The sequence below is a fragment of the Dryobates pubescens genome, chromosome 2, assembly GCF_014839835.1.
Source record: "Dryobates pubescens isolate bDryPub1 chromosome 2, bDryPub1.pri, whole genome shotgun sequence".
In the NCBI taxonomy this organism is placed as follows: Eukaryota; Metazoa; Chordata; class Aves; order Piciformes; family Picidae; genus Dryobates; species Dryobates pubescens.
The window spans coordinates 29143260-29163282 of NC_071613.1; the positions used below are offsets into that span (position 1 = coordinate 29143260).

The 20023-nt window shown below is 36.8% G+C and overlaps 1 protein-coding gene across 1 annotated transcript in view; it reads right to left on the reverse strand.

Annotated features, from left to right (window-relative positions):
• The window catches only part of NBEAL1 (neurobeachin like 1), an 80786-nt gene that overhangs the window by 21283 nt on the left and 39480 nt on the right, over window positions 1-20023 (reverse strand). Inside the window, exons 16-39 of the mRNA XM_054173777.1 lie at window positions 19902-20021; window positions 18749-19052; window positions 17967-18052; window positions 17460-17549; window positions 15519-15687; window positions 14321-14454; window positions 14023-14182; window positions 13823-13925; window positions 12966-13122; window positions 12222-12380; window positions 11689-11848; window positions 11301-11389; window positions 9820-10398; window positions 9111-9286; window positions 8592-8745; window positions 7232-7360; window positions 6230-6535; window positions 5973-6122; window positions 4899-5056; window positions 4080-4204; window positions 3113-3239; window positions 2570-2718; window positions 1106-1239; window positions 99-200 (exon numbers count right to left, since the gene is read on the reverse strand). Coding sequence (XP_054029752.1) covers window positions 99-200; window positions 1106-1239; window positions 2570-2718; window positions 3113-3239; window positions 4080-4204; window positions 4899-5056; window positions 5973-6122; window positions 6230-6535; window positions 7232-7360; window positions 8592-8745; window positions 9111-9286; window positions 9820-10398; window positions 11301-11389; window positions 11689-11848; window positions 12222-12380; window positions 12966-13122; window positions 13823-13925; window positions 14023-14182; window positions 14321-14454; window positions 15519-15687; window positions 17460-17549; window positions 17967-18052; window positions 18749-19052; window positions 19902-20021 — 4020 coding nt within the window. The remainder of the gene's footprint in view (window positions 1-98; window positions 201-1105; window positions 1240-2569; window positions 2719-3112; window positions 3240-4079; window positions 4205-4898; window positions 5057-5972; window positions 6123-6229; window positions 6536-7231; window positions 7361-8591; window positions 8746-9110; window positions 9287-9819; window positions 10399-11300; window positions 11390-11688; window positions 11849-12221; window positions 12381-12965; window positions 13123-13822; window positions 13926-14022; window positions 14183-14320; window positions 14455-15518; window positions 15688-17459; window positions 17550-17966; window positions 18053-18748; window positions 19053-19901; window positions 20022-20023) is intronic.

The window sequence follows — 20023 nt, forward strand, 5'->3', positions numbered from 1 at the left end:
TTCCAAAATGGTGCATTCAAGGTCATGGACTAAAAACAAAAGCAACCCTGATACATGTTTTCCATTCTTGTTGGGCCATTTATACTGAAGTCTCATACCTGCATCAAACCTGAAGCTTTAAAAAGTTCCTGTGGAGATCTGGTCCCAGATATATTTGGAGAACACAGTGAGAGTATTCGACTATATACTTTGTTTCGTACCTGGTAGAAACAGAATTAATAAAAATAAAATTATTCTGGAGACTGAAGCTGAGAGGCAAACAACTTCTCTGCTAATTAGAACGTGAAATAAATGGAACAGTTACACTTTTAAACACTTCTGTCTCTTGCTGCATAAATCATGTGGATGGATGTGACATCCTTCAGTTACAGAATACAAAGGCAATGTTATGAAGTTTTGTTGGGGTTATTTTGTCTACATGGATCCTACACAGAAAATCATTGTTGCCAAAGAAGATTTCTAGGAAATACTGCTGCTGTTCAAATAAAGTTATACTAATGTCTTCCCCACAAAACTATTGCAAAGATTTATTTACTTGAAAATAAATTCCAAACAAACCATTAAAACAAATCACACAGTTTAGAGGAGTTATTCATAAACTAACCTACTAATATGTAACTCACCCTAGGTTCTGGTATTTATCTTAGTCCCACATACAAAGGATCACTTACATTATCCAGAGAGGGGAGGAGAAAAATTTCACTAATCCTAAAGCATAGAATATAGAAACAGCAATGACTTCCAATCTTGAGATAAAATACAGAGTCTCCTTTGGGTTTCTAATTAATTTGTTCAGCATATTTTAAAATATGTGTGGCTTCAAGCTATTTAGATTAGTACTGATGTAATTTCAGTTGAATAATTGTTCTATATTACAGCAGAGAGACAGGAAAAAGAATCTTGATTTATCCATCTTTTCACAATTATTCAGTTTCCAGATGCCAGACTGAGGTTTCCACAGACTGCAGACCAGTTTCCATAATAGCTATATCCAGCTAATGTGTTGCTACTAGTGTTACGATATTACAAAAGACACCAGACTCCAATTAATGAACTTGACACCTGTGCTAAGTATGTAAATCAAGGAAAGATGGCAAATCCGTACCTCCTTATTGAAGTTGAGGAAGTAATTGGTTTGATCTGTAAGGAAGATTTCCAAAGCTGACCTCCTCAGGTTGTACCGACGCAAATGTATCTCTCGAATTTGGGAAAGGTGCCATTTGAAATCAAAACCTACCCCTAGGAAGACCACTTTGATTATTGACTTAAACTACATCAAACATTTCTCATAGACATAATGCTATTCTAAGAATAACTCTGTGATGATTGGAAAAAGGTAAATGTTATATGTGGTTCGATTAACCATTTCTCTAGGAAAATACTATAAACTTCAATTATTGTTCTGCTGAAATAGGGGCAGCAGGAAATAACTGAAGGAGTGTAGAATTTGGTTCTGCTTTCTGATCAAAGACACATTATAAATGTATTCTGTGAACAAACACATAAACCAAAGCTATTGTCTTTCTCAAACAGGCTCAGATACACTGGTTTTAAAAATTTTACCATTATTTACAAAACAATTCACTGTTCTCTTATTCAACCATATCTATTCTACTAAAGTTCACTGAACTAATATAGATGATAATCAATTATATAGGACTACTTTTTACTCATTACTTACTACTGTTTTGTAATCAATGTATAGGTGAAACTTCTTTTCAGGGAGCACAGGGAGGTGCCATTTAAGTAGCAAATTAGAGAGAATGCCTTTTTTCAGTCCAGAAATTAAAAAAAAAAAAAATCACACAACTACATTAAGATATACTGAGAATAGTGAATCAGTGTAACAGCTCAGCAAGTATAGTTCCAGATTCTGTATTCTGAAGGGATCCGTCAGCTACAGGGAAGTCATTCTGCCCTCGCTCAGCACACCTTGAGTCCTGTGTCCAGTTCTGGGCTCCTCAGTTTAGGAAAAATGTTGAGATGCTGGAAGGTGTCCAGAGAAGGGCAACAAGGCTGGGGAGGGGATTGGAGCACAAGCCCTATGAGGAGAGGCTGAGGGAGCTGGGGTTGTTTAGCCTGGAGAAGAGGAGGCTCAGGGGAGACCTTATTGCTGTCTACAATTACCTGAAGGGAGGCTGTAGCCAGGAGGGGGTTGGTCTCTTCTCCCAGGCAGCCAGCACCAGAACAAGAGGACACAGTCTCAAGCTGTGCCAGGGGAGGTTGAGGCTGGATGTTAGGAAGAAATTCTTCCCAGAAAGAGCAATTGGCCATTAGAAAGGAGGGAGGGGCTGCCCAGGGAGGTGGTGGAGTCACCATCACTAGAGGTGTTTAGGATGGGGTGCTTGGTGCCATGGTTTAGTTGATTAGATGGTGTTGGGTGATAGGTTGGACTCCATGATCTCAAAGGTCTTTTCCAACCTGGTTAATTCTATTCTATTCTATTGACGCCAAGCAGAATATTAAGTACAAATCCACAACTTGCCTCTCCACAATTAGTTTGACCAAACTCAGTCTACTAAAAACAGAATGCTGAACTACGCTGAAAAGAGATACTGATCATGCTCACCTTCCTCTTTTTCAGTGCTGCTGTCAAAGAAATAGATGTGCTGTGTAGTGATCTCCAGCCTGCCAGGTATCACATCAATTATTGTAATGAGTTCACAATCTTCAGACATTATTAGCTTTTCTTTCTGACTTTGCTCATCTTTCTCATCCCTACAGAAACAGTATCAGGTGTTACAGGGTTGGCTTAGCTACTTGGTAAGAGTACAGTGAAGAAAAGAATCAAATTTGTCTGCATTTCAGTAGTATAGACACATGTAGATTCACTCGCATCACATGTCCAGCTACTTGAGTGAGGCATTTACTATGTCCCCACTGCCCCATACCAGCTCCCCTCCAAGTGACATGAAGGAAGCACAGCAAGACTTCTCTCTGGAATGCTCTTGAACACAGGGAGCTCTCTATCAGATTAATGCAAATCAAGCAAAGATACATGCCATGCAATTGATGGTAAAGGGGATGGCCCTTGCATCTATGAACAAGCACTAGTTTCAGTCTTTACAGGGTTGACTGACACTTGAGAATTATTTTACTCTGCTGTACTTACAAATTGGAACTGGCTGCTGTGTCGTCTTCTGGCAGTTCAAGAACATCATCTTCCAAGTCACTTACTTTCACCTGCTTCACCACCTCCAGAAGTAGGGACTCACTAGAGGGCTGTGTCTGGTACACACCTATCATAAATAAACAAACAATAGACTCAGCTCTGAAATTATTTTGCTACAACCCTTTTGGAAATCTAAACTACTGCGTGCATCTCTTACTGCTGAATCACAGTTTTAACTGACTAAGAAGCAACCAGACTTCTTAAATACTTTTGGGGGCAGGCAGAACACTAAAAATACTTCCTGAAATACATATATTTTAGATCACAACAATATAAAGGGACAAACATGCCACAAAGTTTTAAACTGAGTTCTCATGAGGACATTTCCAATAAAATATTTCACAGTGTCCTGCCTCGCATTGTTAAAATGTGCAGATTTCATGGAAATACAATGCATTTGGGTTTTGCTTCCTTCGGTTTACAAGAGGTTTTGGTGTTGGTGTTGGTTTTGGTGGTGTTGTTTTGGTGTGGGTTTTGGGGATTGTTTTGGAGTCTTGATATACCTAACTTAAAGAACAGTTTATATTACTAATTCAGCTCTTGGGCCCACTTTTGAAAAAGAGCACTTCATATGTACACATTTTAATCATGAGGTCTAAAAGTTTTCAAACAAATGTCTGCTTACTCTGATCTCTTTGTTTCCTTTCCATGAAAAAATAATCATATGCAAGGAAACTATGTAAGTGCTTATTTCAGTGAATGCAGAAATTAATTCTACTCAGTAGGAAAATGATGTCTGAAGTCAAAGCATCACTCTTATGTTACACATTTTACTATAGAGGAAATACAGGGAATTCAAGATTTAGGTGTCTACCATACACTGATGCTTAAACACAAAGACTAATGTGAGCATCTTTATTCAGCAATGACAGAAGAATCCCAAGTCAAATAGCAAATACAACTTTACCTAAATTATCTCTCTGGTCACTAGCATCCTGATGAGAGTTGAAGTTGTAATTCTGCACTAGTTTTAGTCTCATACGTGAAAAATTTTCCACATTTGAAAGTTTCCAGTGAACAGGATGCTGCTTCCTAGGAAAACAAGAATATTCATAAAAACAGTTAAAAGAAGGTGAAGACCTATGTGAATGAAGTGATTACGGAAGAGTGCATGTTTAGAAAAATACTGGTCAGCCACTTGTACATTGCAAAACACAACAGCAATAAACTGCATTTAGTTTTATATTTCTTACAGCAGCTCTCATCATCCTAAAGCACTTTGAAAACAGTATTTATTTTCTACTGAAATACTTCAAATTGTTTACACTTCCAGTTAATGACAATTAGAAAACTAAAATAAATATTTACCCAGAGGTTCCCCAAAAGCTAAGACAGGCAAAATGTATTCTTTTAAACTGAAATTAGCTTCATAATACAAACTTTGAGTTTTTATGTAATGAGTCTATTTTTTTCTTTTCTGGTAGAACCACTGACCTGTAAGATATCTCAAGAAGTTTTTGTAGTTGCTTTATTGATAGCTAATCTTTATTTGTGAAGAATTTTTTGGGGGAAAGAACATTCAGATAACCATCTCAGCATTATACATCAGACTGTGGATTTTCATGTAGAGTAATTAAATGCAGAAACCATTATAAAAGATACATTAAATATTAACTTCACATCTCAAGAATGGTTATCAGAGTCAATTTGATGAAGTTCTAGCTGTGGTAAACTGTGAACAAATTCCTTCTACACATTATATACAGTTTAATAACTTGACTCTTACATTTCAGACCAAGGACCACGTTCACAGAGCAAGTAAAGCTGGGCTGCTCTCCACTGTCTCAGAGTAGCTGCGTGTTGACTATTAAGTTGCTTTAGCATACTGTTGTATCGCAGATTTTCCTGTCGAGCCTTTCTGCTAAATGGTTCCACAAACTGCTCCTGAAAGATCATTAAAAATAAAACTAGCACCGAAATAAGTCTCATTTTGAATACACAGTTTTGTGGCTTGCAAGAATTCTCATAAATTAAGAAGAAACAAAAAAACACTTAGCAGTAAAAACGGTAACGTTTGAGAGAGATTTCAGACAGAAATTTCCTGGAAGAAATGGCACCAAACTTCAACTTAAAGATATGAAGAAAGCATTGTCAGTGCTGAACCAAGGCAATCTTTCATCATTAAAAAGTGGACAGGCTTGGAAATCCTATTATAATAGGTAAGATTTTTTAATTCTACTATTCTAGAATGTGACTCACATTGAATTGTTCCCTAAGCTACTTGAGTAAAAAAGACTTGCTACAAGAACCTTTATTAAGAAGGGATAAAGAAAATAAGAGAAATAAAATTGTGCTCTATTTAAACTGAGGCTGAAACTTATACAGAAAGTTCAGTTCAGAAACAATTCTTGCCCATTTTAAATGGGAATTGTGAACGGTTTCAAATGTTTTCACTGTTTTGAAGTATGGTTAAAAACCCAAAAATATTTTAAAATATTAAAAAAAAATCACACTGGCTCACCTCATAATGGAGATGATGTCTTAATAATTCAAAACACACATCAGAGTAAAAGAACATGAAGTTATAGGTGAACATAATTCTAGGTTGCTATATTACAAGGAATGCCCACAGCCGTGAAATGACTCTCCTTACAAATAAGACTCTTAAATAGAAAGGCCAAAACCAAAATTCGTATCAATAATTTACACAGTCCCACTGCTCATAAAATCTTAAAACACTCAATCATCTACCCTGCAATCATTTGGCACAGATTTTATCCTGGAATTCGGTTTCCCCATCTCGTAGATGGCAACTCCTGAGATAGTTCTAAGAGAAACTAGCACTCAATCCAAACCTTACCTGAAATTTAAGCTTACTTTCTCCTCTCTCCCGGTCTCGCATGTGCATGTTCACCATAAATGCTTCATAACAATCCTTCCAATAAAGTGCCATCTGCTCATTATCATGTCTGAATGAATTCTCTTCATACTGCTTCATATTTGGGATAATCTAGTTCCACCACAACAAAACAGAAAGCACAATGGAATTTCAGAATTTATTGCTCTGCTTTTGTGGTTAAAAAGAGGGAAATCAATACAAAAGAATCTACTACTTACATATTTGCCAATATAAACCTGCCACTCATCAGAGCTGCAGTATTCTTGAAAGTCCTCAAAGAAAGATGGGCTACCATTGGTAGGAGGCAGTGAAGGGAGATGCAGGTTCATGAAAAGAAGTTCATAAATCTTGGATACCAATGTCCGAACAAGGGGTATCAGAAACGAGTAAGTTTCTGTTTTCTCTTCAATTGATCTACTCAAGATACTTTCCAGCTTCCCTAAGAGGTAGCATGCTTCAGACTGACTCTCGATCACTTTGGTCTGAAGGAGTGTGTTTAGTTTGGCTGCTGCCATGGCACAGACCTAGACAGACAAACAACAAAAAATTAATTCAATCCTTAAAATCTTATTTTGTGATCTATCTTTTCAGCACAGGAGCATGTACATATTCTACCTCCATCCCAGGTAACCTGAAGGCACACGTACCAAATACAGGCACTGACCATGACCAAACCTGAGTCAGCTGCAACCCCCAAAATCACATAGCTGCATTAAGACAATGCCGTACCTAAACTACAAACCCTGGCTTTACTGAAGGGCTCATATTCCAGATACAGCTCTACTGACTTTCTTTGAAATGTTGATCCGGCAGAACAGTCCAGGCTTATGTGCAATTCATGGATGTAAATCTGAGCTCATTCTATAGTATGTATTTCTACCATAGAATGCATTCATACTAATAAATGTATTCTATGGTAGAAATAAAAAGAATCACTATCTTATACCACTGATCTATATCACTATCTGATACCAGAATCACTATCTTATTGCCACTAGTGCCTATATAGTCTTGCCTTCAAACAGCTTGCTCTCTAAATCTTCCTCATTCTCAGGAGCTGCACGTTGACAGAACTGTAGAGTAAGTTTGGAAGCATTAAGAACCATTTAAGCATCATCTCTGTATAAGGATGGACTGCAAGCAGAGTCTTCCCTATGAACAACAGGTACATCAAATATGCACTTAAAACACAGCGCCTCTTGCAGGAATTTGCAACAAACCTGTAAGTTATCTTGTGCGATGAATCCAAGGAGTACCTGGACTTGCACCTGTGAAAGTCTGACTGCTTCTAGGCCAACAGAGTACCACACTGACAGGCTGTCCATGAGGGTTACCAGTTCTTCCAAGAGCTATTGTAAAACCAGAAGATTTGCATAAAATAATCACATGGCAAATGGCGCAATTCACTACCCAGACAAGTTTACTTAAAGCTAATATACATGTATAGATTCCCCAATAAATTACTGAAATGAAAACCCAAAAACCCATTCTTTTGTTAAGCTCCACAATCACAGCAAACTGAAAGCTGTCCTGCTTCAAATATTGAAGTGGTTATAACTCTCCTCAGGCATAGTGGAGGGTAATTTCTGGGAGTACTGTTATTTTCAATTCAGAGCTGGTAATAAGCACAGCTCTCATTGTTCCAAAGTTCAGATCCCATTTATTAGATTTCACAAAGCTAGTTTGCAACAGAAGGCAAAGGTTTTTACCAATAGGACACTTTAAAAACAAACAACTACAAGCTTCCAGATTATCTATGTTTACTTACAACTACGCATTCTGAAGAACAACTTAATTACTGTGTTGATGACTCTTAACATCATGCCTATTTTTCAAAACCAGTAGTCTTTAGAAACCTGATTTTTAAAGCATTTATCATGATATAGTGATGGTTTCCATATAACACCTCTCCTCTTTAGCCTTGAAAAAGGGAAAAGTAATGACAATTCAGAGAGTGAAGGAAGGAAGACCACTGCCAGAAACTGTACAAATGTTGAGGCAAACTATTGGTGTCTATGATACAGATGCCAAGAAAACAGATCCTGATGACAGAAAGCTTCTTTACCCTACTACTTACTATGTTTGCTAGTAATTTTCTTCCTCAAAACTTGTGTTTCTTACTCTGATGTACAAAACAGAGATATTTGCATATGTATGCACAAAATCACGTCTGAGCTCCAATATTGGTCAAAGCCCAGAGGTGACATTTTTCAGCTTGCAACGGAGAGCAGAGTTTTGGCTGATCTTTTATTCAGGACACATGTGATGAGTCGCACATACTGATAAGTTGTGCAAAATCTGCTTAAGCTACAACTGACATCATTTCATTAACTCCTACATTATCTGAATATTTACCAGACTGAAGAGACCTGGATTTTCAATAAAGAACACCACTTACAGGCCTATTTAATTTGCAAAATTAACTATATTCCCTGTATTAGGTATCATTAAGGGGCACTCTAATCCACTCCATCATAAAACCTTACTCTGTAATATTTATAGTTTAAAAACATATGCCTAGAAGGGATTTTTTATTATCATTTCAGCCCACATACAGTGCTTCCATCACAGTTACTATACCTTTTCTGTCCATAAATTTGAATTAACTAGTCCTTCTGCCTGCAGGAAGTCTTGTACAATTAGCAGGAGCCTGAAGGCATTTTCAGCATGTGTAGGGAGAGCTTTTGAATCTCTGTTATCAGTGACTGACCATTCTAACATCTTCTCCAGTAAGCTGCACAGAAAACAAAATCCCAAAGTAATTATTACATGTTCTAAGAGTAAGTGGCTTTAAAAAAATCCAATTAAGTATTTAATTGATTCTTAGTCTGTAGTGACACAAGTGCTGTCCTCTCCATCGGCCAATGAAGTAAAAGAGATTGAGAAGCTCATGAAAGCAGCAATAGAGTTTCAAAACCTCATGGCCACATGACACTAAAACAGGTAGCAGAATATACTTCTGACAGTATGTGAAGAGAGAACAAAGAAACATACACCTTGCTGAGAAACATTCACCCCTTCCCATTAGTGAATGCCCTTTACTTCCTCAGTTTTTCCACAAAAGAGATCAAAAGACCCATCCTTGAACCGTACACTCACTTGAGTTTTATTTCATCAGATGGTCGCAGCAATTCATTTGATATCCCCAGTTTGGTCAGTGCAGAAAATACCTGTCCTCTCTCAATCCAAGCAGCATCATCAGATTTTTCAATGCCTTTCCACATTATACACAGTAGGATGTCTGTAAGTAACTGTATGAGTTCATTATCTCCCCCCTACAAAGTAAGAGAAATATTTACAACCCTTCTGGTCTACAAAACCTTCAAAGTGTTTCTCATTCATCACAGTCTTTATGCTTGCATGTTTCAGCATTTTTTGAAAGTCTGCAGTCTAAAGTCCAATTGCTAAATACAGGAAAATGCAAATGTAAGAGCCTGTGGCTTGCTTGTATGTTGTAACACATACTGACTTGACATCATTATTTCAACCCACCCTGTAGCTACCCTTGATTTTTTCACAGAAAGTCTGCTCTATGCTACCTCTGGAAGATAAAGGATATTGAAATATGGAAAAGAGGGGTGAAGCTTGTCATTTTTTAATTTGTATGTTTGTGATGGCTTGGGAGGTTTTTAACATCAAAGCTATTCCAACTAGACACATTATAAAAGGAAGTACTCCTGCTTCTATAAATCTGTTGGAAGATGGAAGGAGTTAAAAAAAAAAAGACAACAATAATTATCCATCAGATATTAAGAAAGGAATTGCAGACATCTGTGGAAATTAACTACAAAGGGAGTGAATTACTTACTCCTTGGGCTTCAAATAAAGACAGATCAGCAGTGAGGCCATAATTTATAATATCCAGCTCTTTGTCAGGCTGCCCAGAAAATGGTTTTGTGGTCTCTATTGGTGATGGTGTGCTGGGCTGGCTATCTGTCATCTGATTCACAGTATCAGCCAATTCATAAGAGTCAACGCTAGACAGATCTAAACTCAAATGTGAAGGATTACTGTGCCACAATTCTTCTCGGTCCTCCGATCTAAAAGACATCTCTGCTGTGGATGCATCTTCCAGTGGCATGACAGAGAAATGAGTGGGTACATCCAGTGACTGGTTGTCTTCTAAACTCCACTGATCAAACAGACCATTAACAGATGGAAAGCTGCCAGTTTTGTCTCCCTCTGTCTTACTGGGTTGATGTTTCTGAAGCTCTTCAGCAGGAAGCTTTTTTTCCTCTTCCCTTGAGGAATCAGCCCTGTTCTCTTTAAAGCTAATCCGGACCTCTGAGTTTTCTTTCAGGAACAGTCTAACCAAAGTGTCCTGCCAGCCCAGCTGCTGAGAAATCTGTTGTGCAGCATCCAACTGGGAATGCAAAAGGTGCAAAACCTAAGGAGAGAAGATAATGCCATACTTATACATTAATTTTAGCTTGTAAGTGTATTCATTCTACTTTTTCAATTAGACATTTTACAGTCTTACAGCTTTTATGCCATACTTTTTTTAACCCCATAGATGAGCCATAATCAATTAAGAAGAAGCAAACAAAACAGAAATTTATTTTTATGAGAAATATATACTTGAGGGAAAAGAAATAATCATAATTCTCAGGACTGGGGAAGAAAAGAAATTATCAAAACAAGTCCTCACATTTAATCCACTCTGCACCAATTCCTGAGAAAGTCAGTTATTACAACAAATAATCCTACACAGCCACTGGACTACATAAACCCCAAAATCTAGAACAGAAAATATGCTTGGTTAGGAACTATTAAATAGCCAAAATAAAGAAAAGTGCAGTATTAACAGTTTACCAATAGCATACATTACCATTTCACTTTCGTGACTTTGAGACTTAATAAGTAATACAGTACTACTAATTCCAGTGATACAAGCCAGAGAAAGCTCAGTTCAGGAAAAATCACTATTTTTTCCTCTCTTCCCTGCATCCACAGCCACTATTTTGAACTATAATAGGTTCTCATAAATTAACATTATTAAGAATGCAAACAGGACTTTGATCATGGTCTTAAGCACTCTTTGAGGAAACAGTATTTCAAGGAAACTCAGTATTTCAAGAAGCCAACTATCTCTAACCTGCAGAAAACACAAATTATTTGAGAATCATGAGAGAGACTCTGCTTTTTAAAAGGACTTGAATACACAACATTCATCATTCACACATGAACATAATTTTTAATTTAAATCACTGCTAAATAAAGTAACAAATAATTAAGATATCACATCTTATGGGCTTACAGGACAGTATTTCAGATTTAAAGATAACTAACCTTTCTACAGATAACCACCCTCATGTTTACATCTGATCTATGAGCCAGATGCACTACAGCTAGGAGATCTTTAAAATTCACAGCAGGATCTGTAGGAGAGAAAGAAAAAAACAAAACACAATTGATATCATGCAGCAGAATATAAGAGTTAAATAACAAAACTGCTTTGGAGTTCATCTCTACACTCAGGGGTAATAAAGAAACAGGCTTCTGGGAGCTAAGAAAATGCTACCTGAGACTCATGAAAACTTTGGATAAAATAGTTCCATAACAGCTCTGGCTCAAACAAACAAAACCAAACAACACCAAAACAAACAAACAAAACCCCCTACATTTTTCTCCAAGAAGCAGCAGGTTACCAATGGTAGACACAATACTTGCCAATTACCTGCATACAGAACTTGGTTAAGCAGGTTTTTAATAAGAGAAACAGGAACTGGTGATTCATTCAAAAGGAGCCCCAGTCCAGAATATCCCACTTCTCTGAGTCTCATGCGGTGCTTACTACGTTCATAAACTTTAGTACATTTCAGCATCTCTTCCAGGATCTGCAGAAAAAAAGGTACACACATGCAAAATAAACACAAAGGAGGACTGACATTCCTTGAGCTTCATTGTGTGTGATATACCATGCTGGTCCACTTTTACAAAGTTTCCTTTATAAGCTAACTCAAACAACACAGACCATGGACCCGTTTTTTTTACATGAAGATCCAAATACTTGAAGAGGATGCTAATTTCCTTGTGAACATGGCAGCTGACAATGAAATTTATCTAACAGAAGAGAGAACAAAAAATTGAAACTCGAATTATTAGGTCTCACCAATTGCATCCACCTCTGCAGAACACTGTGCAGAACACAGGAAAATAAAAGTATGTGTTCAATTGCTTGATTTAAGAACATAGAATATAATTCATTACCTTAAACACGAGTTCTCTAAGCCTGTCAGAGTATCTTTGATGCAGTAACAGAGCATAAAGAATATCGGCATTCCCTGGTTCAAAAAGCAGTAGGAAAAGCTGGTCTGGGGTTGGGCTGGAATGAAGCAGGCTGAAGAGAACATCCAGAATTCCACAGAGCTACAAAATTAAGACAACTACATTAATTCACAGTTCATTCAGAATTCATGATCTGTTTGGGAAAGATTTTGTTGACTTTTAAGTTTTGCCCTATATTGAGAAGACATTGTGTCTGCTCAGTATTATTCTATTTAAAATGGTATCTTTTTGGATATATTTTTCTCTATATAGAACACAATATTAAACTATAATTAGAGCTACAAACCAAGTTCAAGTTCTGTTGTTGTCTACAAAATAGAAGCTACATCATTGCAACTTCTGATCAGTTGAAGTCCAATTAATTTGGAGGTTTGTAAACAAAAAGAATTTTGTTATGGCAGTATTATACACTGTGTGCTTTGTGCCCTCCTCAGGGGAAAAAACATAATTGGTAAAAGTATGGCCACCTGCAGAACACTGCCGAGTTGTAAGTGTGCTTCTACATGCCTCACTACAAATAAACTGAATGACACATGAAGTGACACTTTGCTTGTGGTCTTTTTTGTACACCTCCTCTTCTAAGCACACAAGACAAAATTTCTAAACATCAAGAAGCAAATCAAAACAAGTACAGTTTAAGCTATTCATTTATGCTATATTTGATACCTGCTCCTCTTCACTGGTGGCAGCTATGTATCCAACAATGCTCTGTATTTCTTCATGTGTTCCACCTTTGCTCAAGAAATACTTGATCAGTCCATAAAGTGATGTTCGTATTGTCCTCAGGTCATCAGGAGCCAAATCACTGTCTTTACAGCCACTTCTATACACCAACAGACAGGAAAAACAACCTAAGATGTTCTTCAACTCATTAACAGCAATTTGTTTGTGCTAGTTTTGTAATTTCTTCCCTACCAGGTTTCACTACACAAGCTATCAATTTTTACTGATGCAAGGCAATAAGCAGTAGTAGCTCAGACTTAGCAGGTCTATAAAAGCCCTGAGATGTAGACTTGGACTGATCTGGATGCAGGTTAGCATTTCAGGTTACCCCCTCCCACCCTCCAAAGGAAAGAGTAAGGTCTTCAGGGAATTTTCCTCAATGACATAACTATATTCATAAGCAGATATAAATAACCAAGAAGGAAAGCTAAAATTCTTTTAAAAGTCCTATTTAAAAATTTACAAGGCTATTTAAGAACTCAAAATGCTAAACACCTTCTCTTTTCATAATACTAATGATCTATGACTTAAGTTTTCATTGTTGATAGCCAGTCCTTCAACTTTGTAGTTCTGTTGACTTTTTCATGCATTTCCAGTATCATTGACATAAATTTATATAGCTCTATCACAAAAATTAAGGAAAAGTAGAAAGTGAAATGGAAAAAAAGTAATTTTGAAAAGCACATCAACCACCAAAAGCTAACCTGCAGTTTCATTTATTAATATTCTCAACAGGATGATAGTGAAAAAAACCCAGTCATCTTCAATAAATGAGGAGTTAGATGAGATAGAATTCATACCCATAGTAAATCCTGAGTGTGTCTAGAAGAAACTGTACACCGTATTTCTTTCTGAAGAGTCTTCTGCTGTCTTTGATGATTGTAGAAAGATATTGTATATGCCCTAGAAAATAAAATTGTCTGTTAGAATCTTGATAAAGACTAATATCTAGTGGAAAAGTTCTCTGCCTTTGCATAGTTGCCCAAGTCCAAGGACTCACCAATTCTGAAGGGGAAGTCCCCACTGTTCCAGATGCTGAAGTCAAAAAGTAAGTGTTGATACATCTGTTGCAAAAGCTGCATATTCTTTTCTACCGAGACTTGTTCTATCAACAGCTGTACAGCCATCAGTACATTCACATCCATTAAATTGCTTGGCACCTTTTGGAATAACAAGAGGTGTGAGCACTCAAAATATCGAATAACCTCCTAAACTTATTTTTTCACCAAATGAAATTGAAATTCTTTTCTGTTCAACAGCAATGTCATTACTAAAGGTTGTTTCTCAAATTTGCTCACCTTTTGTAACAAGGCTCCTAGGGTGGCAACTCCATGGGAATGAATGAGATTTTCTTGATTAACATGGTGTCTCTGAATAAAGTGTTTTATTATCAAGATGAAAGTTGCAACAATGTTCTTCTCCAGGCGTGCCTCTGCAAAACACAGCAAAAACCTCATGGTTTATTGTTGGACCACTGCAGAAGAAGTAGAAAGGAAGAAGCAAAATCAAGTGCTCATACATCTCACTATTTCCCAAACTTCTCAACTCCTTTTCTTTTTATTCCCTATCTGTAGGCTATCTTTAGATTTTTTCCAGTGCAGACCCACAGAGTCATTTCATGCCTCTCCAGAACAAAGTCACCCCAGTCCTGACTTCAGGTGCTTTCTGACTCTGGCTGTGGGTTACAGACAAATTTCTTTTTCAGTTACAACTTTTCACATCTGCTGCAATTCTTCTCCCTCTATATTGCAAACTAACACTTTCTAGCCATGATATACAAAAAATTAAGAAACAGAGAAAGAAAGAATGATTGAATTTGTTTTTACTTTACTATCGCCTGATATTTGAAACAAAAACTACTGGTTTCCCTTGCAAGATCTGACTTCACAGCGGTTTCTATTAAGATCTAACCTCATTATCAATATCAGTTTTTAAAAATCTATCCTAAAAGCTATTTTTTTTGTTGTTGTTCTTTTGTTTGGTTTGGGGTTTTTGTTATTTTATACTGAATCAACCTCTGTGTGGAAAAAAACATTTTTCTAAGAAAATAAAAGCTTGGGTAAAATTTAAACAGTACTGTTCTTACGCTGCAAAGACTTAAGTGTGACTGACCCAGCACTCAAATTGTAGGAAAGCTCCTCCTATTGATATTAGTAGGTTTTGCACTACATATAATTTCTCAAAATAATCAGAACAAACTTTTAAGAATGGGCATTTTAAAACTGCATACTGTTACACTAATGTACTAGTAGGTCAGGAGAAGAAAAAAAATGCCATTAAGTATAGCTATATTGGGAATATATTAGTAAGTTAATTTTGCATAGTAGTGATCTCCTTGTATTCAATATCCATGTCAGATAACAAGGAACAGAAAAAGCCTTTCAGGTTAGGTTACTCTGGAAAAGTCAGACCATAATAAAACAGCTTTCTGTCATTCACAGGAAGACTTTCTAAATTAAGCTTAAAAATTATTTCAGTTCAGCTGTACTTTCCTACCTGAAGCCTTTGTGGATGACAATACCACCCAGTCTCCCTCTACAGGAGTAACTAGTTCTGGAGATAGAGTTTCCCCTTCAGATTTCTCAGGAATCTGTCCACCAAGAAAACTGATCTGCTCCAGCAATGGAAACAGCACATTTACTCCACCAATACAGTTGATCATATCCTAAATCAAAAAGGAGAAAAAAAACCTAATTTTAAATTAAATTCCCTGAAGTATGTAACATTTACTCCAAATACAAAGAATCTTACATAGTCACAAACTAATCAGAATGATTAATCACAGGCCACTTTGAAACTAGTTCATAAACCACTGTTTAACAACAGAGGTTCCTATGTTTTAGATGCTACAATTACACGTATTTTCCTGTCAGCTCCTGTTTTAAAAACACATTTTTACATTTCCTCCCTTCTTTGCTCACATAAACAGGGGAAACTGAAGGAGACAAACCTTAGAAAGGATCTTCTGCTAAACATATTTGAAAAACAGTAAAGTTTCATTTTTTCTGATTTCTAAGTTACTTGCAGCAGGCGCTAAGAAAAAATTATATCTATCTGTTCTTAAATCAGATTTCTGCAAGTTTTTCAACCTCAGGCAATCAAGAAAATCTTATTTTATTTGGGTTTTTTAATTGGATTTCAGCTATAAGCCTCTTTTTAAAATTCAAGTCCCCTGAGCCCTCATTTTTCTCAAAAGCAGGGATAACTTGATTTCCTCATGCACAGATCTAAATCGGACTTTGATTTTTTGTTTTGTTATATTAATGTGTGTTAGCCTTCAGGGAACACATAAGGAGACAGGTTCCAGGTACACAAAGCTGCTTTCCTGCTACTCACCTCGAACTATCAAGTAGAAGACCATTCGCCATTTTATAGAGAAGATGTCTAAGGGACATGTAACTTGCTTAGATGGCATTCCATTTGTGGAGCACCAAGAAAGTTTAAACCACTAGCAGTAACCTCCTTGACTGTATCAATTTGTCAAAAAAGGTTGTCAAAATCATTGAGTAGTGTAAAGGCAGACCTCAACAGATAGAGGCGTGAGACTAATAACTGGTTAACCAGAAGGGCATAATGCTGGTTAAAGGAAACAAAACAACACCAAACAACCTGTAATATAGGACAGTTTTGCTATAATAAGAGTATTTGAGCAGGAGACTAGAAACAGGTTGAGCCAGAAAATGTTAAATTTTAAGCTCAAACACTAAGATTGCATTACTGCTGTGATTACAGCTGCTAGCAAAAGCTAAACAAAGATGATTTGTATAGCCTGTAAGAATCAGATAACCCAACGGATTTAACAGTAAGGAAAAAATACTGGACAACTAGGGTATAAGCAGAAAGAGAAAGAGATATAACACTTCAGTGAATTGTTGGCGTTTTCTTGATGCTTTTGGATTGTGAGATCAAGTAGCCCTGCCAATCCCAAGGCAAAAGCAAATAAAAATACTCTTTTATTTCCTTTAAAAAATTGACCAGATTCTTGTGACATTCTAACTCCACCCCTTTTTTTTTTTTTTGCTATTCTGCAATTTAAGAATACTTTTATATGAGCAACACAGCAAAAGCTGTAAGCGTTAACCCTGCTAATGTTAATCTAATTCAGAGTCTGACTCCATGATAACCCTGACAGAATCCCCTGGAGAAGGTAAAATGCTTTAAATACGCAACATGCATTGAACAGTAGTCAGCTATCACAAAATACCTTAGTGCATTATCTATGATGCTGAGAACATAGAAGGGCTACTGCTCTTAATAAATGTAATGTAAAACTGCTTCAGCTAGAGCATTAACTCATTAATTCTATTTTCAAAAACATGTTGTGTCTGCTAAATGGAATTTGCACTATGATAACAACTTTGGGGCATTCCAAGTTAGGTGAACATACAACCACTGTGATATTTGCATCAGGTGCTGCTTCTTCAGTTATGCATTTACCTTGATGTCCCAGTTCACTACTTTGTTTCCAGTTAATCTTCCATGTAAGAGATTTGCAGACAGGTCAAGACAAATTGGGTTTCTGCAGGCCTGAACAAATAAAGAGGCTACAGCATTATTTAGGTAACAAGTTACAGACCCTTGAACATACAAGATTTATGAATGATGCACAACATGTTTCAAGAAGTTAGTGCCATTATGCTGATATTAAAATATTTCATTTGCAACACCTGGAAACATCTTATATGTTATTTTAGATTTGACATTCACAACCGTGCAAGATAATCCTGCCCTTTTACCAAACTAAACAAGAACAAAACCTACCATCTCTACACAAGACTACAGCTCAAGAAAGCTCTTGCAACTCCTAATCTTCCCATAATAACCATAGCAAAAAGCTAGTACCTTCGCCTGGTCTATGAAACCACAAAAGCAAAGCAAAAAGAAAAGATCATCTGGAACATGTCCTGAAATGAAATCAAAGGGGGAAAAAGTAATGTTTCATACCTTTGGTGTATAATGAATTAGCACTTTACTGGGGAGATCTGCTACTTCAGCCTCTTGAGACTTCCATGGAGTTAAACAGTTTGGACCTATTAAAAAATAGAAACATGTAAAATTACGTATTTATAAAGCATATATTAAGAATCCACTGAATATTAATGTTGACCTGCACAAATTTCACACTACTATATCATCTCTGGCATCGAGCCCAAATGTCCAGAAAATGAGTAATCTTCAAAATGGTTTTGTTGAGCGACATAAAACTAATTCCTTTAAATGACTGAAGTGTTTTTATGCTGATTTCTAACAACCTCAAGTCATTATGGAATTTTCAACTTTAAAACCTTGAACCTTAAGACATAGCTTATCAGAATTTTATCTTTGTTAAATGACTCCTTAACTATTAATTGATTCTTGTGGGAAAATAAGCAAACATAAATCACCTTTAAGTAGAAATTAGTTAACTGTAAATTCATATGTAGGCAAACAGTAGAAAAAAATTAAGAACATAAAGTGCAAATACTACCTAAAATGTTGATTTTGGTATGTCTGTACACATGGTAAATAGACAAGCTTATGCAAACACAGTGTTTTAAATCAAACCTCATAAAATACTTATTCTGTCTTAAGCTTACTTGTCATAAGACTCTTTCACTTAGGACAACTCTGCAATTCTTCTGGACTATAACTTCTTCATTATGTATCTACACAGAACAAACTTTGGTGGAGTTTTGTCCATAACTCATCCCTTTTGTTCCACCAACATCAGTCCAACCACCACTTACCTGCTAAATATAATGCTTTCACCTGAGGCGGTTGCAGTGCTTCATGAAAGATGATAACTGATCCAAGTTGGCCCTCCAAAGATGTTGGACAACCCCATTCACTGTCCTGAGTCCCTGCTGAGATCATCTTGGTGATGAGCTCTGGTTTTCCAAGTGTACCACCCCAACTTCCTGTAGAAAGAATGCCCCCAAGTGATGTCCGATGGGGCATGACTGGTGAGGAAAAGGGTGGATCTGGCATTTGAGATGGAGGAGGAGTAGTTGTTCTTTGACCAGCCGAACCAATGCAGCAAGAAGTAAAAGACTGCAGAGTCATCCATGGAAGAAAGAAAAAACACACAATGAAAATCTAACCTCCTTCCTTCACATTTTGCAAAATAAATTTGAAGACAATCTTTTACAAACCTGAACTAAACAAATTAAACCAAAAGCAACAAGTTCTGGTGTGCCCTGGAAAAGAAGTAACCCAGCAGAGCAGGCCAAAAAAGAGCATATACATTCTACAAAAGTATAGAGTTTTCTTTCTCCAAGAGTAATTTAGTCACCTCAGCTGTTGCATGGCTTCTGACCCGAGCAAAGCCAGGAAGGACTGTATCCCAGATACCCCAATAAATGCTCCTTTTCTGGATTATAATCCAAAATACCAGCCCAAAATATAGGTTACTGTACGTTTCTCAAATCAATTTTTCCCCTCAAATAGGTGCTCTCATGGGAGGCTTACTTGCCCCACTTTTAACTACCTTGATGTTTAGAGTGCTCATTCTACAGACAGGCCAAAATCCAGAGTTTTATCTCACAATGGAAATTTCATTTACTCTCATTTTTAAGCGCTACACCAATTTTACTAGGACTGCATCCAGTTTAAGTGTTTGTTCAATAAATGATGTCAGTATGTTCAGGTGGTTATTGTGGCAATCTGGGGAGGTTTTTTTGCTTTGCCTTTAACCTGAGATGACTAAACAAGCATTAATTAATGGTTAGATATACTCCAAATTGATAATCTGAACACTGTCCAAAGTTGAACAGAAGCTTATCAGCAACAGGTGAAGCTATCTTAAACTTTTACAGCAATTCCAAATTTAAAAAGCCAACTATGTTCTCATTGCTTTATGATAGCTCATCACAAGCAGGGTGACTTAGAAGGTGAACTTACTTCATTCAAGGCAGGGAATCGAAGTGGGGCAGAGACCTTCTGCTGTCCATTAACATAGATGTACACAAGGCTCTGACCAAAAGGTCTCTTCCCAGGCATATGAACAATGGTTATGTTGTGCT